This window comes from Muntiacus reevesi, chromosome 1 (genome assembly GCF_963930625.1).
Source record: "Muntiacus reevesi chromosome 1, mMunRee1.1, whole genome shotgun sequence".
In the NCBI taxonomy this organism is placed as follows: Eukaryota; Metazoa; Chordata; class Mammalia; order Artiodactyla; family Cervidae; genus Muntiacus; species Muntiacus reevesi.
In genome coordinates, this window is record NC_089249.1 from 197,831,651 (window position 1) to 197,857,487 (window position 25,837).

The 25,837-nt window shown below is 55.9% G+C and overlaps 1 protein-coding gene across 5 annotated transcripts in view; it reads left to right on the forward strand.

The window, feature by feature from the left end:
* The window catches only part of PTPRS (protein tyrosine phosphatase receptor type S), a 109,985-nt gene extending 84,544 nt beyond the window's left edge, over window positions 1-25,441 (forward strand). For 2 of the 5 annotated variants that reach the window (XM_065917980.1, XM_065917978.1), the window contains exons 11-33: window positions 96-401; window positions 1,660-1,853; window positions 4,708-4,825; window positions 6,578-7,186; window positions 7,641-7,738; window positions 8,318-8,571; window positions 9,435-9,528; window positions 9,620-9,835; window positions 10,254-10,411; window positions 11,072-11,184; window positions 12,720-12,767; window positions 13,826-13,923; window positions 14,007-14,130; window positions 14,724-14,899; window positions 14,979-15,098; window positions 17,642-17,796; window positions 17,888-18,173; window positions 18,422-18,600; window positions 19,499-19,625; window positions 19,723-19,848; window positions 22,645-22,799; window positions 22,979-23,114; window positions 24,114-25,441. In XM_065917980.1, the coding sequence (XP_065774052.1) occupies window positions 96-401; window positions 1,660-1,853; window positions 4,708-4,825; window positions 6,578-7,186; window positions 7,641-7,738; window positions 8,318-8,571; window positions 9,435-9,528; window positions 9,620-9,835; window positions 10,254-10,411; window positions 11,072-11,184; window positions 12,720-12,767; window positions 13,826-13,923; window positions 14,007-14,130; window positions 14,724-14,899; window positions 14,979-15,098; window positions 17,642-17,796; window positions 17,888-18,173; window positions 18,422-18,600; window positions 19,499-19,625; window positions 19,723-19,848; window positions 22,645-22,799; window positions 22,979-23,114; window positions 24,114-24,182 (3,959 nt within the window). In that variant the 3' untranslated portion in view covers window positions 24,183-25,441. The remainder of the gene's footprint in view (window positions 1-95; window positions 402-1,659; window positions 1,854-4,707; window positions 4,826-6,577; window positions 7,187-7,640; window positions 7,739-8,317; window positions 8,572-9,434; window positions 9,529-9,619; window positions 9,836-10,253; window positions 10,412-11,071; window positions 11,185-12,719; window positions 12,768-13,825; window positions 13,924-14,006; window positions 14,131-14,723; window positions 14,900-14,978; window positions 15,099-17,641; window positions 17,797-17,887; window positions 18,174-18,421; window positions 18,601-19,498; window positions 19,626-19,722; window positions 19,849-22,644; window positions 22,800-22,978; window positions 23,115-24,113) is intronic. The other 3 variants (XM_065917981.1, XM_065917982.1, XM_065917983.1) reach the window with 3 other exon arrangements.
* The last annotated feature ends 396 nt before the right edge of the window (window positions 25,442-25,837 follow it).

The window sequence follows — 25,837 nt, forward strand, 5'->3', positions numbered from 1 at the left end:
TATTTTCTCTTTCCCATCTTTTGTTTCCCCACCCCCCTCCCCGCCCATCCCGCCTCCCTTCCCCGCCCCCCACGTTCTCCCCCCCCCCCCAATAGAACCGTCAGCCCCCCCTCAAGATGTTAAGTGCGTCAGCACGCGCTCCACGGCCATTTTGGTAAGTTGGCGCCCGCCGCCGCCGGACACGCACAACGGGGCCCTGGTGAGCTATAGCGTCCGCTACCGACCGCTGGGCTCGGAGGACCCGCAACCCAAGGAGGTGAACGGCATCCCCCCGACCACCACCCAGATCCTGCTGGAGGCGCTGGACAAGTGGACGGAGTACCGCATCACGGCCGTCGCTCACACAGAGGTGGGGCCAGGGCCTGAGAGCTCGCCCGTGGTCGTCCGCACCGACGAGGACGGTAAGCACCGGCCCCGGCCCACGGCCCCCAGGCCCCAGCCCGGCCCCCCGCTGCAGAGCCTTCGGTCCCTGGAGAACTGGGCTGGCTGGTGGTCAGACGGTACGAGACAGGCAGGAGAGGGCTGCGTGACAAGTCATCCCAGGCTCCTTGCTCTTGGAATTCTCCGCACAGGGTCTTCTGGGCTGCATTTTCTCTGAGCTTTGGGCCTGGAACATTAAGCGGGCAGTGTCCTGTATTTTGGTCTGGTGGTGGAAACCATGGCAGTGGAAACAGCAAGCAATGCTGGCGGGGAAATTACGAGGTCCGTGGGACCCCAGAAACCCTGTTTTTAAAGTCTTAAGATAACCCTGGATTTGGAGCTCCTTGGGTCTGAGCCATCCTACCTAGAAAGTAAGGAGATGGCATGCTGAGGATGGTTAACTCCCACCTCCCCATGGTGGGAGACTGATTTGCTGTGCTGGCCAATTTCTGTGGTGTAAATATCCCCACTGCTGCCACGCTAGAAAGTTGTAAGCGCTAGTCACATAGTAGAGGCTGAGGTTCCTGGGGGGAAATGAAGCAGGCCAGCTCCCCCAGTAAAACTGCAGGAAACCGGGACAAGTTGCTTTCTGGGCCATTGGCCTGAAAGGTTCGGTTGGCAGCCCCACATTTTGTCCTAAACATGGGGAAGAGATGAAGCCATTCTTCATGCCAGATCTTGGGGTCAGGGGTGAGGTGAATGGCAAGGGCTCTGAGTTTGGGGGCTGGCTGAGAGAGTGCCCCAGTGTGGAGTGGGCTGGCTGCACCCTGGAGTGTAATTTAATGGAGCCTGCAGCTGAACTGCCTGGGTTCCCATCCCGGCGTTGTCTCTTAATAACCCTCCTATCCTGGAGTTAACTCTCTGTGCCTCAGTTTCCCTATCTGTAAAGTGAGCATAAGAGCCCCTATCTGGCTGGAGTGATCTGAGGGTGGAGTCAGTGTGTAAACCTCTTAGGATGGGACATGCAGGACCCGGTCATGTCTGGTGGCCCTGGGCACGTGGTCTAGGCTCTGGGAGCCGCAGTTGCCAACCTATAAAGGGGGTGCACCGTCAGGGCTCGCTCCCCCGGGCTGTGGGAGGTGTGCGGGAGGTATTCCCTCCTCGCCAGTGGGGAGCGCTCAGAGCGCCCGGTTAACCGGCAATCACTGGTCACCCTGGCATCGGGCAGTGGCGCTGCCCGGGGCGGGGCTGGGCACCCCAGTAACGGCCCCGCCCGCCCCCCTCCCCTCCTCCCGCCAGTGCCCAGCGCGCCGCCACGGAAGGTGGAGGCGGAGGCGCTCAACGCCACGGCCATTCGCGTGCTGTGGCGCTCGCCCGCGCCCGGCCGCCAGCACGGCCAGATCCGCGGCTACCAGGTCCACTACGTGCGCATGGAGGGCGCAGAGGCCCGAGGGCCGCCGCGCATCAAGGACATCATGCTGGCCGATGCCCAGGTGGGCGGGGCTCCGGGCGGGGCCTGGGGGTGGGGCTGGGCGGGGTCCCTGCGCTCCTGCCGTCTCGCCGCTTCTCTCTTTTTCTCTCTGGCTACCTCGCTCACCTCCTCCTCTCTCTCCTGCCGCCTCCTCCCCGCTCAGTGGGAGATGGACGACACGGCTGAATATGTAAGTAGTGCCCCCCCCCCCCCAGCCACTGTCAGTGCTGTGAGTCCACACCTCCCTGCACGCCCCTTGTAAAAGGGTCTCCTCCCCTGGGCCCCCGATGCACACCCAGTTTACCTCTTGGAGCTACAGCCTCGGTTTTGCGACAGATAAATGGACACCTCCTGGGGACCCCAGAGGTATCCATTAGCCTTCTTACCTGAGGGACCCTGGGACTCCTCTGGCCTTTTGCCTCCCCACCCCTGTCCCCCAGGCTGGCTCCCCGCTGTGGTCTCACACACATCATCCCTCCAACTGTTCCCACAGCCTTACCCACCCTCCTCCACCTTACAGCCTCCCTTAATGGAACCAGGCCTGGGAAGTTAGAACAGTCACTTTCCCACCCAGCCTGACTATTGTCATTTGGCTTAGCCTTCCCTGACCTTGAAATTTCTCTCCGGCCAAAGTGCCCCTCCCCATCATTTTGGCTTTGGGGGAGTGGTCCTTGGCCCCCAGGTGGGACAAGAGGCCTGTAGAACAACTGTTTCTACCCCTCCAAGCTTTCTCTGGAGGCCCTGAACCAGAGTCGGGATGACTGTTTGGCTCTAGGCAAACCACTACCTCTTTCTGGGCTGTCTTTCTGCCCCTAAGATGGGGGCCACAGGCTCTTCTGAGAGCCCAGAGCCCGATGTTAGGTTGACACAGCTTCACCCATTCCTGTGGCTCTGCCTCGTACTCCCCACCCCCGTCCCAGTTTTGCGGGGACGTTCCCACGTGGCTCCAGGTTAACCTGCCCCTCCAACCCACGAAGACCCTAGGAAGGACTGAATGTCTGAGGCTCAGGGGCAGGAGACCCCCTGTTCTTGCATCTGACCCTGCTCCTTGTGCTGCTGGGACCACCCCACAGCTCCCAGGCATGCCTGACGTGTTGATGGGTGTACATGCATGGAAACATGGGCACACGTGTGACTGGGGGGGAGGTCAGGGTGCTCTGTCAGCCGCTGAAGGAGCAGTGATGAGAGCACCTGCTCTAATGTAGACCTGTGCCGGGTGCCATGGACGCAGCGGTGACCAGGACAGCCTTGAGCCCACCTTCCTGGGGGGTCACGGTCCAGGGGAGAGGGATATTACTTGGAACACGCACAAATGCGTGTCTAGTTACAGCTCTGGGGGGGACGGGGTGTAGACAGTGGTGTAAAGGCTTGAACGGTCAGCTGTCCAGGTGGGCGGGCGGGTGGGCATAGTCCTGACTGGTGTGGCATTTGCCCTTCTCCATGATGTAAACATTCCCACTTCGTCAATTGCAAGCTACCGACCAGGTTTGCGGTAGCTCATCATTGTAGAGTATTTCTGTTACACAAATATGAGAGATGGAACATGGGTGAACAGCAGGGTCGTGATGTGTAGTACAGACATCTATTCAGTATCCTGTGATATTGTTACCTCTTGAAGCTTGTAGCCTCTGTTTTGCGTCAGATAAATGGGCACCTGCTGAGGACCCTGGAGGTATCCACTAGCCCTCTTACCTGAGTGGCTCCTGGACCATAGTAGAAAAGAATATAAAAATGTATAAAAATGTGTATACTGCTAAAAATCTTGTTACAATTTCAGATATAATTTTTAAAAAAGAATAACCTTGAAGACATAAGTATTAGTTAACACAGTAAAATAATTAGGAAGGAATGGGTTTTGAGTATTTACTCCCTTTGCTTTTACTGTTTATTTGCTCGTATGTTTATATAGCCTCATTTTTTATAGTTTGTTAAAAAAATGTATTGGCTTTGGCTGTGCCGGGACTTCGTTGCTGTGCCCTTTTCTCCTGTTGCAGTGAGCATGGGCTTCTCCTTACGGTGGCTTCTCTTCTGCATAGCACAGGCTATAGGGCACTCAGACTTAGCCAGCTGTGGCACGTGGACCCAGGGTTGTAGTTCCTGGGCTCTAGAGTACAGGCTTAGTAGTTGTGCATGGGCTTCGTTGCTCCACAGCATGTAGGATCTTCCCTGACCGGGGATTGAACCCGTGTCTCCTGCTTTGGCAGGCAGATTCTTTACCCCTGAGCCAACAGGGAAGCCTCTATAATTCATTTTCCACCATCACCGTGTTTTAAGAACTGGCTTGCAGATTTTCTGCAAGTCTGACTGTTGACTTTTGAGAGCTGTGGTAAGGAATCTCCAGCACTCCAAGGGACAAAGTGGAGGCAGGTGGGACAGCCAGTGCAAAGGCCTCGGGGCAGGACCATGTCTGGTGTGTAGGAGGAGTAGCCAGGAGGCCCATGTGGCTAGAGCAGAGTGAGCGAGGGAGGGGACAGGGCAGGTCAGTCAGGGCCTTGTGGGCAGCAGGCGGTGGGAGGGACTTGGCCTTTTGCCCCTAGGGAACTGGGAGTCCTGGTCAGAAGAGAGTGGGACCTGACTCAGGTGCTCACACATGCCCTCTGGAGGCCGCTGCAGGGAGGACAGACTGGGTAGCAAAGAGTGGTGACACCAGAGCAGTGGGGTTGGCATTGCACTGGTCCAGGTGGGCCATGACAGGTGTCATGAGGCCACGTGTGCCCATCTCAGCATGGACATGCTATGTGTTGAGGTCTGTGGCATGAGCTCAGGTGCACGTCTCTGCCCGCAGACCGGGCGTTGTGTCCGCCTGGCTTGTCCCTAGCATGGGGAGGAGGGTGGGCAGCCCAGGTTGCATCACTGATCGCCACCCCTGCCCGCAGGAGATGGTCATCACAAACCTGCAGCCTGAGACTGCCTATTCCATCACGGTAGCCGCCTACACCATGAAAGGCGATGGCGCTCGCAGCAAACCCAAGGTGGTAGTGACCAAAGGAGCAGGTACAAGACTCACAGACCCCTTTGCCCTCAGAGCATCCTTGCAGAGTTCTTGAGCCCATGGTGCTGGGGAGGGCGGAAGGGTGCACCAGGAGAGAGGAACAGAGTGAAGTATGGAGGCTGTTCAAGAGGACACTCAGACTCAGCATGGTCCAGCCCCATTCAGCTCCAGCCATATGGAAACCTTCAACACCCTAGTCTTTTTGTTTTTTTAAATGTATTTATTTGGCTGCGCTGGGTCGTCTTTGCGGCATGTGAACTCTTAGTTGCAGCTCATGAACTCTTACATGCTGCATGTGGGATGTAGTTCCCCCCCCCCCCCATGGATCGAACCTGGGCCCACTGCATTGGGTGTGCAGAATCTTAGCCACTGGATCACCAGGGACATCCCTCAACAGGCAATTCCTAACTTCTTACCCTCTGCCTCCTGTTCCCCCTGTGCTGGTAGCCTTCTCCCAGCTGGCTGTCTCCTCCACATCCTTTAGGTCTTTGATTAGACTCCCTCCCCGGGAAGCCTTCTCCAGCCACCTGCCCTACCCCCTTTCCAGCCAACAGTCGTGGCCAGCTCTGCTATCTGCACCCTGTGCCTCCCCCATCCCAGCTCTGATCCCCCAAGCAGGTTGCCATTTCAGGGTGGTGTCTCCATCTCCCCTGTGGTACCATGAAGCCTCCTCTCCTGGCAGCCCTGCCTTAGTTTCCCCTCTGGCTCCTCCTGTCTGTCCTGAGAGGCTGGTTTTTCACCAGCCAGGATTAGCTGAGTGAGGAGAGAGGCAGCCGTGAAAACATAAGGGGAGGGCATTGCAGGCAGAGAATATAACCCGGGCAAAGGCTCAGAAAGGGGAACAAGCTCACTGTGTTCCAGGAACAGAGAGGGGCCCCCATGGCCTCCATCTTTCTTCTCACCACAGACCCTGATATTCAAGGCCTCCCAGCTGGACACAGCATGCCTTCACACTATTGCTGGCCCATGCCCCCTACTGTGCTCTTCACCTGCCTAGTATCTTTGTCATCCAGCATCCAGCTCCCATGTTCCCACCTCCAGAAAGCTTCCCATCTCTCTCCTGCCTCTCTCAGGGATGTTATATTAGAGCCCTGCTTGCTAAGCAGAACGTGCTGCATATACTGTGACTGTTCATACCACCTTCCACTAAAGGCCCTGATAAGTCCCAACAGCAGAGAAGCCTGGTTTCACATGTAGTATTTCAGCACTGCAGGACTTCTCAGGACTTTGATGCATTGATTACTACCCAAACGGTGAGAACCACGGGGGCAGAGACAGGGTTTTAGACACCCCTTTTCCATTCCATTGATGCTAATGAGGTGCTGGCAGGAGGCAAGAGATGAGTGACTTATTAACTTGAGGTACATAGATGAGGGCCCGCCGTGACTTCGGTGAATGTTTTCCTTTCTCGGGTCCTCTGAGTCCCCTGCTTCCTTACTGTTCCTCAGTGGCTGTTCCCTCTGCCTGAAGCACTGTTCCCCCAAGACCTCCTTGTCGCTCCCTCTTTCACCTCCTTCAAGTCTTTGCTTTTGAGCACGGCCTTCCCAAGATGGCTCTTAAAAACTGCAGTTCCTTGGGACTTCTTTGGTGTTTCGGTGGTTAGGACTCTGTGCTTTCACTGCCGAGGGCCCAAGTTCAATACCTGGTTGGGGAACTGAGATCCCACAAGTGGCCAAAAAATTGCAACCCCACACTGTGCTCTGGAGCTGGGGGCTGATCACGTGGCCTTGATGCCTGCCTGTCTCCCCCCACAGTGCTGGGCCGCCCCACCCTGTCGGTGCAGCAGACCCCCGAGGGCAGCCTGCTGGCACGCTGGGAGCCCCCGGCCGGCGCCACCGAGGACGAGGTGCTGGGCTATCGCCTGCAGTTCGGCCGCGAGGACTCATCTCCCCTGGCCACGCTGGAGTTCCCGCCCACCGAGGACCACTACACCGCATCGGGCGTGCACAAGGGGGCCACGTATGTGTTCCGGCTGGCGGCCCGGAGCCGAGGCGGCCTAGGCGAGGAGGCGGCCGAGGTCTTGAGCATCCCCGAGGACACACCCCGTGGCCACCCGCAGATCCTGGAGGCAGCCGGCAACGCCACGGCGGGTACCGTCCTGCTCCGCTGGCTGCCGCCCGTGCCTGCCGAGCGCAACGGGGCCATTGTCAAGTACACAGTGGCCGTGCGGGAGGCCGGCGCCCTGGGCCCTGCCCGAGAGACCGAGCTGCCAGCGGCGGCCGAGCCGGGCGCCGAGAACGTGCTCACGCTGCAGGGCCTCAAGCCCGACACAGCCTATGACCTCCAAGTGCGGGCCCACACGCGCCGGGGCCCCGGCCCCTACAGCCCCCCCGTCCGCTACCGGACGTTCCTGCGGGACCAAGGTAGGCGCGCGGTGATCCCCGCACCAGAGCCGGACTGGGCCTCGTGCCCACCCCCACCCCAGCCCCCTCCCTCTCCCCTGCCCAGGTAAGTAAGTCACTTTTCTGCTTCCACGTGGACGCTCAAGGCGAGTCCGGACCCCGAGGCTCCGGCGTTTGGCAAAGGTGGGACATGCCGAGGTGGCATCGCCGCCCCCACCGCCGCCCCCCCTCCTACCCACCCACCCCGTCCCCCCTCGCCTCCTCCGCCTTCTCTCTGCAGCTGCGCCGTTTCCCGCAGCAGGGACATGGGACAGGGCCAGGCAGGGCCGGGCCAGGGCCAGGCAGTAAGACCACGGGCACAGCGGACGACAGGGAGCGCCTGGGCCGCCCCACCCCCGCCCCGTACCCCGGCCCAGTCGCCTGGCATTCATGGGAATCTCCTCTGCTCTCTCCCACCTGCTGCTGTGTGGCACAGTCTCGCCCAAGAACTTCAAGGTGAAGATGATCATGAAGACATCGGTCCTGCTTAGCTGGGAATTCCCAGACAACTACAACTCACCCACCCCATACAAGGTGCGCAGCCTCCTGTTGCATGTAGGATCGGGGCGGTTAGGGTGTGTGTGGGGCGGGGCTCAGCTGGGGTTAGAGTGTATTTGGGGTGGGGCTTGACCAGGGTGAGGGTGCTGTCTGGAGTCAGGGTAGGGGGTCAGTTGAACTGGCAATTGGGTGGGATATTGAGGCTCAGCCTGGGTTCAGGGCTCAGTCAGGATTGGGATGCACAGTTGGGATTCAGCAGGGGTCATGGTTCAGTGGAGGAATTAGGGTTCGATCAGAACTGGGGCTTAGCCTGGGATCAACTAAGATTTGAGACTCAGTCTCTCAGTCTCTAGTCAAGCCTAAGTGTGGAATCAGGACTTTTTAAGGATTGGAACTTTGAGTTGAGACTCTGCTGGAATTGAGAAGCAACTGGGTTTGGAGCTCACTCTGGGGTCGAGATTGAGTCTTGGGGTCAAGGCTTGGAATTAGGGCTACAGCTGTGATCGAGGTTCAGTCTGGGGTCACAGATCATAGGATCCGGGCTGAGTCTGGGATCCAGGCTCAATGAGGACCAGAGCTCAGCCCAGAGCTCCGCTGAGCCGGCCCGCCCCACAGATCCAATACAATGGGCTCACGTTGGACGTGGATGGCCGCACCACCAAGAAGCTCATCACTCACCTCAAGCCCAACACCTTCTACAACTTCGTGCTGACCAACCGCGGCAGCAGCCTGGGCGGCCTCCAGCAGACAGTCACGGCCTGGACCGCCTTCAACCTGCTCAGCTCAAAGCCCAGCGTGACCCCCAAGCCCGACTCCGATGGCTTCATCGTGGTGTATCTGCCAGATGGCCAGAGCCCCGTGCCTGTCCAGTAAGCTCAACCCACCCCCTCCAGGATTTTACATCCCTCCCCCAGTCAGCTGTGTGACTGAGGACTGCCGCTTGACCTCTCAGTCCTCCAGTTCCTTGCCGGTCTGTAAAACAGATATTACATAGGCCCCTTTTCATGTGGTTGCCCTGAAGGTCCAGTGCCTCTCATAGATGTCACCACTAAGTGTGGCCTCCAGCATTCTCTCACGACCCTACAGGCCTGACCTGCTGCTAGTTCTAGGCTCTCAGACTGATGGGGAGACAGAGCTGGACACAGACAGTCTTGGTCCCATGGTGTGGGAGTGAGACGCACAATGGCTGAGAGTCCCAAGTAAGGACAGGAGTACTCTGAGAAGCAGGGGGAGATTGAGAGTTACAAGACTGCGTGGGTGTGGAAGCTGGGGTTTTGAAGGACGTATGGGAATTTGAGAAGTATACAGTTAACCCTCGAACAGCACAGGTTTGAATTACAGGGGCCCACCCATATGCATATTTTTTTAATTCAACAAGTACACGCTATAGTACTACACAATCCACAGTTGGTTGAATTCATAGATGGAAAACCATGGATACAGAAGGCCAACTGTACTTACATGTGGATTTCCCACTGTGCAGTGGCGGGGTTGGCACCCCCTAATCTCCCATGTTGTTGACGGGTCACATGTAATTGCACAGGGTAGGCTTTCTAGGCAAAAGGTACAACATGATCAAAACCCTGGAGACTTGAATCAGAAATTATAGTCCTACGTGACCTGGGCCATATACCCATCGTATGAACGGAAGGGAAGATTCAGAGAGGGGTGGTCTGTAGCATCCCTTGCTCATGATTGTAGACAGCCCCCTGTGACTCTTGTCTCCTGCCAGGAACTACTTCATTGTGATGGTGCCACTGCGCAAATCTCGTGGTGGTCAGTTCCTGACCCCGCTGGGCAGCCCAGAGGATATGGACCTGGAGGAGGTAAGGGACTGAGGCCTAGACACGTGCCAACTTTCAGGAGCCCAGCGGCTCCCAGCTGGGTTCTGAGCGGCCCACACCTCTGTTCCCACAGCTGATCCAGGACATCGCACGGCTGCAGAGGCGCAGCCTGCGGCACTCGCGTCAGCTGGAGGTCCCCCGCCCCTACATTGCGGCTCGCTTCTCAGTGCTGCCACACACCTTCCATCCTGGGGACCAGAAACAGTATGGAGGCTTTGACAACAAGGGCCTGGAGCCTGGCCACCGATATGTCCTCTTTGTGCTTGCTGTGCTGCAGAAGAGTGAGCCCGTAAGTCCCGAGGGGTGTCTGCACACATCCAGAATGCCCAGAGTGGCCTCAGTCCCCAGAGCCCTGACCTCAGAGCCAGACGCAGATCCTCCCAGGCAGAAGGATTTTTAGAGGAAAGGACTTTGGAACTAGGGCTTTGATGGATGTATAGGAGTTCAGTAAAGAAAAGGCATCCTGGAATTTGCATGTGCAGAGGTCTGGGGTGCAAGAGGAACAAAAAGGACCTAAGAGTGTCTGAAAGAGTAGAGGGGAAGAGTGAAGATTGGCCGGGGCCAGACCACTATGGGCAGTGTTCTTGGAAGCCATAGGAGGGTTTAGAGTAGAGGATGGACACAGATTTGTGTTTGAGGAAGACCCATTTGGCCACTGTGAGGGCAGTGGGCACTGATGGAAGTCCCCCCCCACCCCATTTCTGCAGACATTTGCGGCCAGCCCCTTCTCAGACCCCTTCCAGCTGGACAACCCAGATCCCCAGCCCATCGTGGACGGCGAGGAGGGGCTCATCTGGGTGATTGGGCCCGTGCTGGCTGTGGTCTTCATTATCTGCATAGTGATTGCCATCTTGCTCTACAAGAAGTGAGCCCCTTGCGTGTCCCCACTTGACAGGAGGGAGGCCTTCCTAAGGGTGGGAGGTTTGGAAAGATCCAGGGAAAGGATATCTCAGAGAATGATCACAGAAGTCATCTGTGGTCCAGACAGGTAAAACAGGGCTCAGAGAGGTTAAGCCACTTGATCAAAGTCACACAGCCTGAGAAATGGCATGGCTGGCATTCCAGCCTGTCCAGTGATCTGACTCCTGTTAAGTCCCGTGCAAGATTGGGGGGGGTGGGGGGGAACGCTCCCTTTGTCCTGTTAAATGAAGTCACGTGGGACATGTCCCAGCTTAGAAGGCTGAGACCCAAGCTGGAAGGGATTAGCCCCATTTTCTGGAGACCAAGGTTCAGAGGGGGAGAAGAAAGCCATCCACAGTCATAGAACAGGCTCTTGATGGCCAGCCTGCCCTCACCTGCCTTCTTTCCCTCCTTCTCACCTGTCTGCTTCCGGGAGCAGTAAGCCTGATAGGTAAGAACTGGTCCTGCCCTTTGGAGGCTGAGGACAGGGGCTGGGGTGGCACCTCACCCACGGGATGAGCAGGAACCTAGTTGTTCCAACCTTTGCACATGTGTCTGTGCGTGGTTGTGGGAAGCCGAGTCACATACAACTGGGTCACACATCTCTGTCTGTGCTCACACAAAGCAAACGAAAGGACTCTGAACCCCGCACCAAATGCCTACTGAACAACGCCGACCTCGCCCCCCACCACCCCAAGGACCCCGTGGAAATGAGACGCATCAACTTCCAGACACCAGGTATGTGCTTATCCCGGGCGCCAGGGACAGCACCCATGGGAGGGAGGTAGCATAGTGGGAGATGAAGCGGCCACCTCGATGGATCCTTGTCAGTGCCTGGTGCAGTTCTTCAGTCCCAGGTTCCCATGTGGCTCTGGGCTTGGAAGTGTCCTGGGGCTGATTGTGCTTACAATCTAGGGAGATTTTTGAGAAGCTGCATTCAACTGGTGGCTGCTGTCTTCTCCAGGCTCTTAAAGGACATCTTCAAAGACAGAAGCAAACATTTTCTAAGTCCTCATTCCTTCTGGCAGAAAAAGCTGTGCCTCTGTTCACACCTCTAGTCTTAAGGCCACTCAGTGGTGGGTGTTCGGGTTTTTTCCATCCTCCCCGGGGAAGCGCCTCTAACAAGGAGCAAAAATTCCACTTCCACCACACTCTCTCTCTCCCCCTCTCTGTGGCCACATATGCTCATGCTCTCCCGGTTTCATTATAGTTCCCTGTAGATTAAGAGGATTCTGTTGAGTCCCCTGCCACGTGTGGTGGGAGAACTGAATCAGGACCCTGCCCTTGATCATTTTCATGTGCAATGCCCCCCTCAGTCCCCCCCTCCTCCTCCTCAGTGGGCTCATGCCAGCTGCTTCTAACCAAATTAAGGGATTTTCAGTTTAACTGAGGGCTGCTGTTCTCTCCTTGGGAGTTCATAGCATGGTAACATCTGCTGTTCTCTACCTACACCCTGATCTTCACTTCCTGTCTCTGAACTGCTTCCTGTTAACTTTTGTTTCCAACCAAGTGGAGATTTTTAAACATTTAACTGATGGCTGCAGTCCTCCATAATAAGAGACCATGGGGGCTTTAATGGGCTCATGTATAGTCTTGCATGCTACTGCTAATATATTTCTTTCTCTTTTCTATTTCTGGACTGTGTCATGTTAGTTCCATGTTTCTCCAAATGCGGGTTTTGATCATTTATATTTACCTGATGGCTGCAGCTGTCCACAGGCGATCATGAAAAGTCTCATGGCATCCCTTGTATTCTCTTCTCTCTTCTGTCTCGGGACTAGCTTATGTCAATTCTGTTTCCATCCAGATGAGAATTTTAAATGTGTATGTTTAACTGATGGCCTCTGTCCGTCTTACAGCTCATGGCATGGGCCCATATGTTCTCCTGCCCCCAAGTTTCTCCCTCACCATCCTGCTTCTCCTCTAAAATCCCCTCTGCTGACCCCCAACAAGGGACCCAAGGCCAGGTTGGTCAGGGGTGGCGGGGTGCGGGGACGACAGGTTGACAGAAGAACCTAAAAGCTTTGAGATCTTTCCAAAGTCATAGCTGAAAATCAGGACTCACCAGTATCCAGCTGAAGTGATGCCCAGCCGCTGTCGCGGGCTCTCTGGTTGGGGCCCTGACGGCCATGTGTCCCTCACTTGTTGAAGTTGCTCTGCCCTTTGCATCTATCTGTCCGTCGACCACTGTGCACGCACCCAGCGAGGGGTGGGAGGAGGTGGGCCCCCTCCCCCGCGTGTTTTCATTTATTTATTGTTTGCTGTTTCTGCAGATTCAGGCCTCAGCAGCCCCCTCAGGGAGCCGGGGTTTCACTTTGAAAGTTAGTTCCGGTGTCTCTCTGTTCTTGGCTTCCTTTCGCTCCTGTTTGTTTTCATCCTTGGTTTCTCCATCCGGCTTCCTCTCTCTCCGCCCACCTGTCCTGCGCTGGCTTCTCGAAGGGGGCAGGGGTCTGGTCCCCTGGGCCCAAGGTGGCAGGTTGTGACTGCGTGTGTGTGTGTGAGAGAGAGAGGCAGGAGGAGAGAGAACGGGGCTGGGAGCAGGGATGTAGAGCACAGTGTGTGTCAGAATACACGCGAGAGGCAGGAGGACCCACCAGTCAAATAGACACCAGCCTCAGACCTCTCAGACGCGGGCCCTGGGGCAGCACCCGGGGATGGCGGGCAGCACACAGGGCTGTGGACAACAGCTTTTCAGCAGTCAACTTGGCAAATCCCTATAGGTTTAACACCGGTGCTTAGGTGCTGGCGCGCAGCTGTCAATCTCCTTCCCGGTAGCTGCTGAGTGAGTGTGTGTGCGTGTGCATGGCCACTGGGCCCCCAGGAGAGAAGCGTCTGGCAGGCCTAAAGATGGGGAACAAACACCCACGCCCACCCCATCATCCTACACACACATACCCCGTGTGTCCCCTCCCCAGCCCCTCAGCTCCACCTGGCAGAGGACTTTTTGGTCCCTCCGATCCCCAAGGGGGCAGACAGGGGTATGGGCCCCCCACCCTCACCAGGGGGACAATATTCCAGAAGTTTCAGCCAGCCACATCTGCTTCTTCATCTCTGTGTCACTTGCCTGCTTCTTGCCACAAGGCACTAGGAGCTTGAAGTCCTGCGGGGCAATCCTCCCCCAGCACCTGCCTCCCCAGCTGGTTGTCGGGGGGGGGGGGGGCCTGGGGAGGGTGGGGGAGACCCCACCTAGTGCTCCTCCTCCAGGCCTGGGTTCCTCGCCCCCATGGGGCCCACCCCAAACCTTCCTCTTCCCCGCCACCCCCTCTAACCCGCAGCTCGTCCATCGCAGACTCACTCCGTAGAGCACCCCCTGCCCCCTCCCCTCCCCGGCCTGGCCCCCGAGTGACTGCCCACATGGGCGGGTCTGCTCTCCCTGCAGGCATGCTCAGCCACCCGCCCATCCCCATCGGGGACATGGCGGAGCACACGGAACGACTTAAGGCCAATGACAGCCTCAAGCTCTCCCAGGAGTATGAGGTGAGCCAGCCCCCCCCCACCTTCCACCCTCCTGGGGCCCACAGACGCCGGCCCTGACATCTCCTGCCTCCCATTTCCCACAGTCCATCGACCCGGGCCAGCAGTTTACGTGGGAGCACTCCAACCTGGAAGTGAATAAGCCCAAGAACCGCTATGCCAATGTCATCGCCTACGACCACTCTCGCGTAATCCTCCAACCCATCGAAGGTAACGTGCGGGGTCCCAGGCTTCTCCCCAACAACCTTGGCCTGTCCTCATTCCATGGAGAACACGTAGACCCCATGTCTCCTCTTGGCCAGGGGGGTCAGGCCAGAGTGGACTAGCTTGGAGATAGGCAGGGAAACTGAGGCCTGGCCCAACCCTACCCAGAAGCCATTGAGAAGTTTTGGATCTCCATTTAACTGATCGATACTGTCTACTACAGATTTCCATCCGTCCTTTACATCTGTAGCTTTTATCAGGGCAGCTTCACCACAAAGGACATTTGGCAATGTCTGGGGACATTTTTGTTGTCACAGCTTGCGGGGGGCGGGGGTGGTGGTGGCGTCTTGAGGGTAGAGGCCAGGGATGCTGCTCAGTACCTTGCAATGCAAAGGACAGCTCCCAACATAGAACAGTCTATCTCCAAATGGCAATAATGTTGAGGCAGAGAAACCATGGAGTGTATGCCCCATGATTTCCTTGGGGATAGACTGGGGCAGTCTCCGAGGGCTTCCTTTAAGCAATGGACCAGGTGGAGCCAGCCTAGAAGGATAGAGCACCCCCACTTAACTCTGGCTTCTCCCCTACCCCCGGCCTAGGCATCGTGGGCAGTGATTATATCAACGCCAACTACGTGGACGGCTACCGGCGGCAGAACGCGTACATCGCCACGCAGGGGCCGCTGCCAGAGACCTTCGGCGACTTCTGGCGTATGGTGTGGGAGCAGCGCTCGGCCACCATTGTCATGATGACGCGGCTAGAGGAGAAATCACGGGTGAGGCCTGGACCCTGTGGCCCCCGAGCCCTGAGCTGGCCCCGGCCCACACTGACCTGTGTCCCCTCACCTGGTGCAGATCAAATGCGACCAGTACTGGCCCAACAGGGGCACGGAGACCTACGGCTTCATCCAGGTCACGCTCCTGGACACCATCGAGCTGGCCACGTTCTGCGTGAGGACGTTCTCCCTACACAAGGTAGGGCCCGGACTGAGACTGGGGGGCTGTGGGAGGGGGCGATGGTGGGCGGAGAAGGAAGATGAGCTTCTGCCCTGGGAACTCCCCAATGGACGGAAGAAAAACCACATTGACCAAGGCTGGGCACATTCTCAAGTGGTCACTTTATGGATGGGGACACTGAGACTTGGGGGAACAGCTCTTGTCTCCAGCCACAGCAGGACAAACTGACAGAATCCAACCTAGCAATGAACCTCTGCTCCCCTCACTAGCAATCACCCTGCCCACCCCCAACACCAAGGTCAGTCTTGACCCCTTCCCTCACCCAGCCTGGGTTTATGGCAGGGTCTTGGCCATGCAGTCGAGGGGCCTCCAGTCTTGGATGGAGGACAGAGCAGGCAGTCGGGGCTGAGATAGAGGGAATCTTTATATTTAACTGATGGCTGCTGTCTATCACATGATTCCCTGTGTTCTACTCACTCATTCTCAGTTGCAGCATTTTGCCGTTCAGGGCACATTTGGCAATGTCTGGGGGCACTTTGAATGTTTTTAAAGAAGTATAGTTGATTTACAATGTTAACTTCTGCTGTACAGTAAAGTGATTTAGGTATATGTATACATGATTTGTTTTAATACTCTTTTCCATTATAGTTTATCACAGGATATTGAATGTAGTTCTGTGCTCAGTAGGACCTTGTTGTTTATCCAGTCTGTATATACAATAGCTTACATCTGCTAACCCCTACCTCCCACTCCAGCCCTGCCTCAACCCCCTGGGCAACAAGTCTGGTTTCTATATCCACGCGTCTGTTTCTATTCTGTAGATAAGTTCATTTGTGTCATAGTTTAGATTCTGTATGTGTTATCATATGATAAGTGTTCACATATGTGATATCATATATCATAAGTGTTATCATATACTTTTTATCATTTCGTATGATAATCTCTAGGCCTATCCATATTGCTTCAAATGGTATTGTATCATTCTTTTTTGTGGCTGAGTAGTACATTGTATATATGTATCACATCTTTATCCGTTCATCTGTCAACAGACATTTAGGTTGTTTCCATGTCCTGGCTGTTGTAAATAGTGCTGCTAGGGAATAGGGATACCTGTATCTCACTGGAGTTTTGTTTCCAGATATATGGCGAGGAGTGGGATTGTTGGGTCATAGGTAGTTCTATTTTTAGTTTCTTGAAGAATCTCCATACTGTTCTCCACCGTGGCTGCACCAACTAATACTCCTACCGACAGTGTTGGAGGGTTCCCTTTTCTCTGCATCCTCTCCATCCCTTGGAATTTGTAGAGTTTTTGATGTATTTCTTTGGAGAAATGTCTACATCTTCTGACCATTATTCAGTTAGGTTGTTTGTTTTTTATTGAGATATATGAGTTTTTCTGTTTTGGAGATTAAACCCCTCAGTTGCATGGTTGGCAAATATTTTCTCCCATTCTGTAGACTGTCTTTTCGTTGTGTTTATGGTTTCCTTTGCTATGCAAAGGCTTGTAAGTGTCATTAGGGTGCCATTTATTTTTATTTCTAGTGCCTTGGAAGACTGGGGACACTTTTTATTGTCATGTAGGGAGAGAGAGGTGCTCCAGCACCTGTGTTTCCCTGGCAGCCAGCCACATGCCCTAACATAGAGCATGGACCTGGCACAGGTGCCCGAAACCTGAGCAGAAAGACAAGAGTGAGGGTTTTCAGTCAATTGACACATTAAGCAGACACTTAATGTGTCAGGTACCGCCCTTGTGGGGCTTACAGTCTAGTGGACAACACGTGGACAGCAAACATGTAAAACAACCGGAAATCTTACACATAAGAGAAAAGTAAAACAGGGAAGAATGGAGCATGTAGTGGAGGACCTGGACTTGGTGAGGAAGGTTTTGCAGAGGTCTGGGGCAGCATTCCAGGCAGAGGGCACAGCACATGCACAGGCCCTGGGTGTCTGGGGAGTCGTGAGTCGTCCTGTGTGGCTGGAGGAGGTGCAGAACCTTGTGGGGGGCCGGGGCGACTCTGGCTTTTAGCCCAGGGAGGGCTGTGAGCAGAGGAGCAGCGGGACCTGACTCAGGTGCTCACCAGCACTCTCTGGCTGCTGTGGAGGGAATAGATGGTGGAGACACCCAGGGGGAACAGGTGACTGGTCTGGTCTGGATGGATGACAGTGAGCTGGACTAAGGTGATCACCGTGGAGGGGGCTTGTGAGGAGTGAGAAGTGGGTGGGCTTGGGATAGACTTTGAAAGCCGAGTGGGCAGTACTGACTGATGCTGCATGTGGACATGCAGGGGAAGGGGGTCAAGAGCTACTCCTGCTACATTTTGGCCAGAGTGCGTGGAAGGACGGTGCCACCATCAGCTGAGATGGGGGAGCAGGTTTAGCGAGAAATGGGGAGCAGTGCACGAAGATGATGGGGACACTGAGGTGGAGACACCTCCACTCCCCGGAGCAGCTGGGCGCCCAAATCAGGCGCTCAGGGACATGGTGGTCTGGAGGTGTGAACTTGGGCCCCCAGCACGTGCGTGGTGGGCCGCATTGACCAACAGTGTCCCTGGCACCCCCAGAACGGCTCCAGCGAGAAACGGGAGGTCCGGCAGTTCCAGTTCACGGCGTGGCCAGACCACGGGGTGCCCGAGTACCCGACGCCGTTCCTGGCTTTCCTGCGGAGAGTCAAGACCTGCAACCCTCCAGACGCGGGCCCCATCGTGGTCCACTGCAGGTACCAGGCCCCCGCCCCTTCACTCTGGTTTCCGTCCCCCATTCTCCCCTGGCCCTTGGGTGCCCCCTGACGGCCCACTCCATCTCCACAGCGCGGGTGTGGGCCGCACAGGCTGCTTTATCGTCATTGATGCCATGCTGGAGCGGATCAAGCCGGAGAAGACGGTGGACGTGTACGGCCACGTGACGCTCATGAGGTCCCAGCGCAACTACATGGTGCAGACGGAGGACCAGTACAGCTTCATCCACGAGGCCCTGCTGGAGGCCGTGGGCTGCGGCAACACGGAGGTGCCTGCCCGCAGCCTCTACGCCTACATCCAGAAGCTGACGCAGGTGGAGCCAGGCGAGCACGTCACTGGCATGGAACTCGAGTTCAAGGTGGGTGGGGAGGAAGGGGTAGAGGATGCTGTGGTTGGGTGGGCGAGAGGGGGCTAAGCAGGAGACCAGAGTTCTCTCCCTCCAACCTCCCCCCCCCTTAAGGGGACCAGAGGGTAGAAGGGCTGGTGTTCCCCTGCCCACCATGGCCCTGCTAGCCCTCTGGCTGAGAACACACAGCCTGCTCCCGCCCCAGGGAAATTGGGTCCCCAGATGGAGGCTGTCCTGATGGCGTCCCCTCATCTCCACAGCGGCTGGCCAACTCCAAAGCCCACACATCCCGCTTCATCAGTGCCAATCTGCCTTGTAACAAGTTCAAGAACCGCTTGGTTAATATCATGCCCTACGAGAGCACCCGGGTCTGCCTACAACCCATCCGGGGCGTGGAGGGCTCCGACTACATTAATGCCAGCTTCATTGATGGTTACAGGTAAAGCTGGCCCTGGCTGCTACCGGGGCTCCAGTCCTGCATGGGAGAGAGCTCAACAGATCCTGCCAGCCCCATACAGTCACAGCTGAGGTTGAGGGACTCTTTAGATATGCATTTAACTGATGGCTGCTGGCTGGAACTTGATTCCATCTGTCCATCTCTCTCAGAGAAGAGCAGTGATCTGGGCAGTTCTGCCCCCCAGGGGAAACTTGATAGCATCTGGGATGTTTTTGATGGTTAAAATGGGAGTTGAGAGAGGAGGGTTACTATTGGCATCTAGGGCTTTCCTGGTGGCTCAGATGGTAACGAATCTGCCTGCAATGCAACAGACTCAGGTTCAATTCCTGGATCGGGAAGATCCCCTGGAGGAGGAAATGGCAATCCGCTCTAGTATTCCTGTCTGGGGAATCCCCATGAACCGAGGAGCCTGGTGGGCTACGGTGCATGGGGTCACAAAGAGACATGACTGAGCAACTAACACTTTCTAGTGGGCAGAGGCCAGGGATGCTGCTGGACACCCACTAGGTTCAGATCAGGGGCCCATTGCAATCATCCAGTCCCGAATGTCAGTAGTGCCAAGGTTGAGAAACCCTGAGCAGAGGAGGGTGTTCTAGGAATGGGCAGCTATATGTAGCCCGGGAGGGGAGCCTGGCCTGAGCAGACAATGGATATTAACTTAATGCTCCTGGAGGGGGTGGAGAATGAAAGCAGAGATGCCTGCAGACAGTCCCACAGCTTCCTCGCGAAGCTAGAGTGATTCTGAAGCTGGTGGTTTCTCCAGGTGCAGAACAGGATTCTTTAGGGGGGTTGAACCAGATAGGGAGGGAGATGATGCTTGGGCCTGGGTCTCCCTGGGGCCCTAGACTCACCGCTGCCACCACCCTCTCCCCCCTCACAGGCAGCAGAAGGCCTACATCGCCACACAGGGCCCGCTGGCGGAAACCACGGAGGACTTCTGGCGCATGCTCTGGGAGAACAACTCGACCATCGTGGTGATGCTGACCAAGCTGAGGGAGATGGGCCGGGTGAGCCGGGGGCCATAGGGGGCAGGGCGGGGTAGGGAGTGACCGGGGGCTGCGGGGGGTGGGGGCAGGGCTGACCACAGCACCCACCCCCCAACAGGAGAAGTGTCACCAGTACTGGCCGGCCGAGCGCTCCGCCCGCTACCAGTACTTCGTGGTGGATCCTATGGCGGAATACAACATGCCTCAGTACATCCTGCGGGAGTTCAAGGTCACAGACGCCCGGGTAAGTACAGGGACAGACCCTCCAGGCAGCTCACCATTCCCCTGCTGGTCTGGAGAGGGCTTTCCTAGTTGGGGGGTGGAAGCAAAGGCCCAGGGGTTGGGTGGAAGAGGAGTGAGTGGGCCAGCTGGACAATCACCCGCACCACCAAGCAGGTGGAAGAGAGGACCATGACCCCATGGTGTCCCCATCAGAGCACATGTCACGCTACTCACTGGGGGACATAGTCCACGGCGATCACGTCAAAGGGAGTAAGTGGGGTATTAGCTGGGAAGCGACAACCTTGGAGGGCAGCCTTAGAGGGCTGAAGGCAGGCTGGAGGAAAGGTGATGGGTTGATGGTGTCAAATAGTGGCCTCTGTAGATGGGAAAAGAGTGGTAGACAGTGGGGGGTGCCAGGTGCTAGGAATTGGAACCATTGTATGGAGAGAGAGGGGAGAGTAGACGGTGTTGACTGGAGAGGACCCAGTGGAGGCGGGTGGTGCTGGACGATGGGAGAGGGCAGGTATTATAGATGGGGTCTGACGAAGACTGTTATGTGACAGAGGATGGAAGTTAGCGCCGGAATTGGAGAATCCATGGGTAGAATGATGGGGCCTGGGAATGTCAGTACAGATGTTACCAGTGGATAGTGAACCCTGATGGACAAAGCATTGTCGGTCATTGTGCATGGGTAGTTCAGGATGGCACCATTGAATTGGTTGAATGGGGATTGGAGACTCAATGAACGAGGTCACTGGGGTGACAGAGGAGGGTGGTAAACAGGATGGTCTTAGATGAGAGGAAGGTGGGACTGGAGACTAGAATGTCCGGATAGAAGTGGATGGAGAATGACAGTAGAACATGGAACCATAGCTGGGTGAAGGGTGATATGTTACCAGCAATGGATGGAGAGAGGTGAGATTAGAAAGGGCAAATGTTTGGCCAGTGGCAGATGGAATAAAATGAAGAGGAAATGATTTGAAGAGTAAAAAGAATGATGAAGAGTAAAAAGAATGATAGGCAGTACTGTTGATGGTCCAAGAGAGAGGAAGGTGGGATTGGAGAAAGAAAGTGTTAGGTGGTGGAGGATGGAGACCATCCAAATCACACGGCATCACTGGACTGCAACATTTTGATGTAGAGACTGTGAATGGGAAAAGGTAAGTGATGAGTGAGGGAGGGTGGAGAATGTCATTGGTCCTGACATAGTGGAATGTCTAGTGGTCCTTAGATGGGGAAGAATGATGGCTTGCTAAGGATGAATTGTGGAAAATGGCACCATTGGGTCATGATAAATGAAAGGTGGAAGAGAGCCATGCTGATGGATGGCACTGCTTGGTAGTGGAAAGCGAATATTGGTGAGATAGGTGGTGGAGTGGTGGGGATGAGGATCACAGAGATGATAGTGGAGTGGTGGGGATGAGGACCCAAGAGGTTGAGTGGTGGGAGTAAGGATTAGACAGATGGATGGTTGAGTGGTGGGTTGAGGATTGGAGAGATGAGTGGTTTACTGCTGGGGATGAGGATTGGAGAGATGGATAGATGAGAGTGGTGGGGATGAAGATTTGAATGATGGATGGTTGAGTGGTGGTGATGAATGGATAGATAGATGGTTGAGTAGTGGAGATGAGTACTGGATAGATGGACGGTTAAGTTTTGGGAATGAGGATTAGAGAAAGGGATGGTTGAGTATTGGGAATTACGATTGAAGAGGTTGAGTAGTGGTGATAAGGATTAGAGAGATGGGTGGTTTAATGGTAGGGATGAGGATTAGAACATGGAGGGTTGAGTGATGAGTTGAGAATTGGAGAGATGACTGGTTTAGTGGTGGGAATGAGGATAGGAGAGATGGAAGGTGATTGTTGGGGCTGAAGATTTGAGAAATGGATAGTTGAGTGGTGGGGATGAGGATCCAAGAGGTTGAGTGGTGCAATAAGGATTAGAGAGATGAATGGTTGAGTGGTTGGTTGAGAACTGGAGAGATGAGTGATATATTGGTGGGCATGAGGATTGGAGAGATGGATGGTTGAGAACTGGAGAGATGAGTGATTAATTGGTGGGCATGAGGATTGGAGAGATGGATGGTTGAGTGGTGGGAATGAGGATTATAGAGACGGATGGTTGAGCGGTCGAGATGGAGAAAGTTAATGGGAGGTGGCATCATCAGGTGTTCAAGGATTATGAGCTACCATAAGTGGATGATGAAAGTTAGGAGGCAAAGGTATTGGGTACACAGGTAGAAGATGATGAATTTACAATGGTGACTGGTGGAAGATGGCACCCTTGAGTGGTGAAGGATAGGAAATTATAGGGCTGGTGAGTGGCTGAAGATGACGTCCATGGTGGAAGATGGAAGGTGGTGCTGTTGGAACGTGACAGTATGGGGACAGTGCTCTTCTGCTCTAAGACGATGAGAGAGGAGGTTGCCAGGGAGATGGAGAATGGGTCAAGAAGGGCAGATGTTGGGTGTACCATGGACAGGGCAGAATGGAGGATAACAGACAACACTGATGCTGGTGTCACTTTGGTTGTGGTGGATAGGTTTGGAGCTGTGCAAAGAGCAGCAGTCGGGGGATGGGGGTGAACGATTGCCATGTGCGATGGTGTTGCTGGATGATGAAGTGAAGGAGGATGGACTTGGCAGCCTTGGGTGGTAAAGACGAAATCGGAGCATCTCAACGAAAGATGGTGTGGATAAGGAGGGTGGGTGGCGGAGGGTGAGGAGGATGGAGAGTGCTGTTGGTGCAGCTTGTGGTCGGCGAGGGTGACTGCCACTGGCCTTGCTAACAGGACCCGGCTCACTCTCTCTCCGTTCCAGGACGGCCAGTCCCGGACGGTCCGGCAGTTCCAGTTCACGGACTGGCCGGAGCAGGGCGTGCCAAAGTCAGGGGAAGGCTTCATCGACTTCATCGGCCAAGTGCACAAGACCAAGGAGCAGTTCGGCCAGGACGGCCCCATCTCTGTCCACTGCAGGTGAGCTGCCTGTGGCGCGAAGCGGAGTCTCTGTGAGCACAGCCTCGGGCACTCTCGCTGGGGCTCCTTCCATCCCTGGGGCAGGGGGCTTCGGAGCAGGCAGGACGGGAATTGGGCAGCTGAGCCAGGCTCCCCCACACGCCCACCCCCTGAACTCACCTGTGCACTCGCCCTGACAGTGCTGGCGTGGGCAGGACGGGCGTCTTCATCACGCTCAGCATCGTGCTGGAGCGGATGCGGTACGAGGGTGTGGTGGACATCTTCCAGACAGTGAAGATGCTGCGGACCCAGAGGCCAGCCATGGTGCAGATGGAGGTGAGGCGGGGTGACTGGGGGGAGGGGAGGGCAGCCCGGCCTCACGTTGACGCCGCCACCAAGCTCTGTTCTCGCCTCTGTGCAGTGGGCACAGCCACCCTCCACTCCCGGGGTTGTCGAGGGTAAAAGGTCCTCAGCCCCTCCTGCTTTGGGCTGACCCAAGAGTAAGCCAAAGGCCAGAGCTGAGAAGCCTCCATCGGAATGAACGGAGATGGGTCCCCTCTCCCGGCCCCAGGGTCTCAGCGAGGTCCAGCTCAGCCAGGACCCTGGCAGGGGTCATGGATCCTGAAGCCAGGCCCAGAGTCCCACCATCATGCTGACAGTGGGCACCTTTGCTTTGACCACACAGTGTCTCCAAGTCACATAGCAATTTGAAGTGGAGCTGGGATTCGTACCCCAGTCAGTCTCATCCACCACCCTCGGAAGGGTCAGCAGTAGAACTGAGTCCATGGAGGGAACAGTGAGGTTGGGAGCACTGTACTTGCTCATGCTCTAGGCCACCTCATGAGCAGACCCTGCTCTAAGCCAGAGTCAGACCCCCGGCGGGTGGAGGGGGAGCCAGTCTGTGCACCCATTCCTGGGTCCGTTCCGCATTTGGCTTGAGACCCAGAAGTGGGTAAAAGATCCCCCCTGTTTTCACAGAGATGCTCCAGGGATGAGAAGAGGGTCTGAGGGCAGAGCCTAGGAAAGAGTGGGGTCACCACTTTTAGAAGCCACCAGATCCAGAAGCTAGGTTAAATGCATCCATAAGCTCCCCCGTCTCCAGGCAGGCAGAGCTGGAGTGGCAATCTCCCAGCCCACAGGGGAGTGTCACAAAAGGCAGGGATGGCCACGTGGCTGCGTCCAAAGAGACAGGTAGGACCCTGCGGGCCAGCTGAGGATGGGGAGAGCCCAGCATAGGTACAGGGTCGAGGGGCACAGCTCTACAGTGTGATGGGGAGCCCTGGGAGGCTGCAGAGGCGCTGACGGGGGCCCTCCCCCACTCCCCCCACCCCACAGGATGAATACCAGTTCTGCTACCAGGCGGCGCTGGAGTACCTCGGGAGCTTTGACCACTATGCAACCTAGAGCCAGGTTGGCCTGGCCCGACTCCACCGGCCCCCTCGTCTCCTGTGCCGAGCGGGCCCCCTGAGGCCTGGACCCCTTCCGGCAGCCAGGGCAGGAGGCGGCAGCCGCGTTTCACAGCCGAGGGGTCTCCGGGGATGACGACGCAGCCCCTCAAGCCCCCCCGCACGGCCCCAGCCCCCTCCCTGGGCCGGGCCGCTGCCTTCAATACTTGGCACATTCCTCATTCCCTTCTAAAACCAGATTCCACGAGGAGAGGTTCCGGGGTGGGGGGAGGGGGACGGTGAGCAAACCAGGGGGTGCTCCCCAGAACCAGAGGGGGGCAGGGGCTGGGAACTGGGCCCCTTGTCCTCCCCACCAGGCAGCCTTCCTGCCCCGCAGCCTGGGGGTCACCGGGCTGGGGGGGCAGGCGTGGGGTGGGGACAGGAGTCAGCTTTCTTTCAAAACTCAATGTAACTGTATCCGGTGACATTTCGTTTTGTTTTTGTTTTTTTTTTAATAGTGTACTTTTTTTTTTCATTTTTTTTTTAAAGAAGAAACAAATAGGGGGGAAACAAAAGAGACTTGACAGTCAACGGATTTAAAAAGAAAAACTTGGCTTATTCCTATTCTGTTCACAGACAGTCTGTTTTTTTGCAGCGTAACAGACGTTTCTTGCGTGCCGGTCATGTTCGTGGGCCTGCGCGGGCTCAGGCTGCCCCTTGGCTTGCTTTTTTTTCCCCCTTTACCTACTCCAAAGGTGTGCCTCGCTCAAGAATAGGGCCTTTGCCTCCTGATTTTTTTTTCTTTTTTTTTAAATTTTTTGCTTTTTCTTTTTTAATTAAATTCTCAAGACATATCAAGGAGGGTGAGGGTGGGGCAGTCGGGGGACTTGGGCCCACCAGCGTCCGGTTGTCAAGCCCACAGGGAGGAGGTCGCAGCGACCCCCGCCCCCAGCAGCCCGAGCACCCCTCGCCACTCCCCCACCTCGAGGAGAAGGACTGAACACAGTGGGAGGTTCCCACTTCTCCGGGGAGAGAGAGGCCATGAGCTGCCCCAATCAGGGGCCCCTCCCCGCACCCCCGGGACCATGGGGCTGCTCTGGGGCAGAAGGATGGGGTTCTGTCCCACCCCCACCCCTGAGCAAGTGAGTTTTTCTCTTTGTACAAGAGCAGAGCTGCTGTTGCTTTCAACACTGTTTATTCAAACGGAAGCAGCTGGGTGGTTTTCCCACCTCTGTGTATGTAGATATATCGACTTTGTATTAAAGGAAGATCGTCTGACCCCGGCCACTGGTGGAGTCTTTGTCATCCCACCCCCTGTCCGTCCAGTCTCCTTGGGGAAGCCAGGAGCCTGGAGAACTTGAACACAGAATCCAAGCTCCCTGCCGGGGCTGCCCCATTTAATAATAGTAGTTACTCATGTTGATATTCGTGACCATCTCTTGAGTACCTACCATGGGCCAGCCTGCTGAGGTGGGAATCAACCCAATTTATAGATGAGGAAACAGGTTCAGAGAGGGGCAGGCACCAACAAAAAGTCACACAGTGGTTTGAAGTGGAGCTGGGATTCGTACCCCAGTCGGTCTCATCCATAGCCCCCAGAAGGGTCACAAGGGTCGGCAATAGCACCGAGTCCATGGAGGGAAGAATTGGGTTGGGAGCACTATTCCTGCCCAC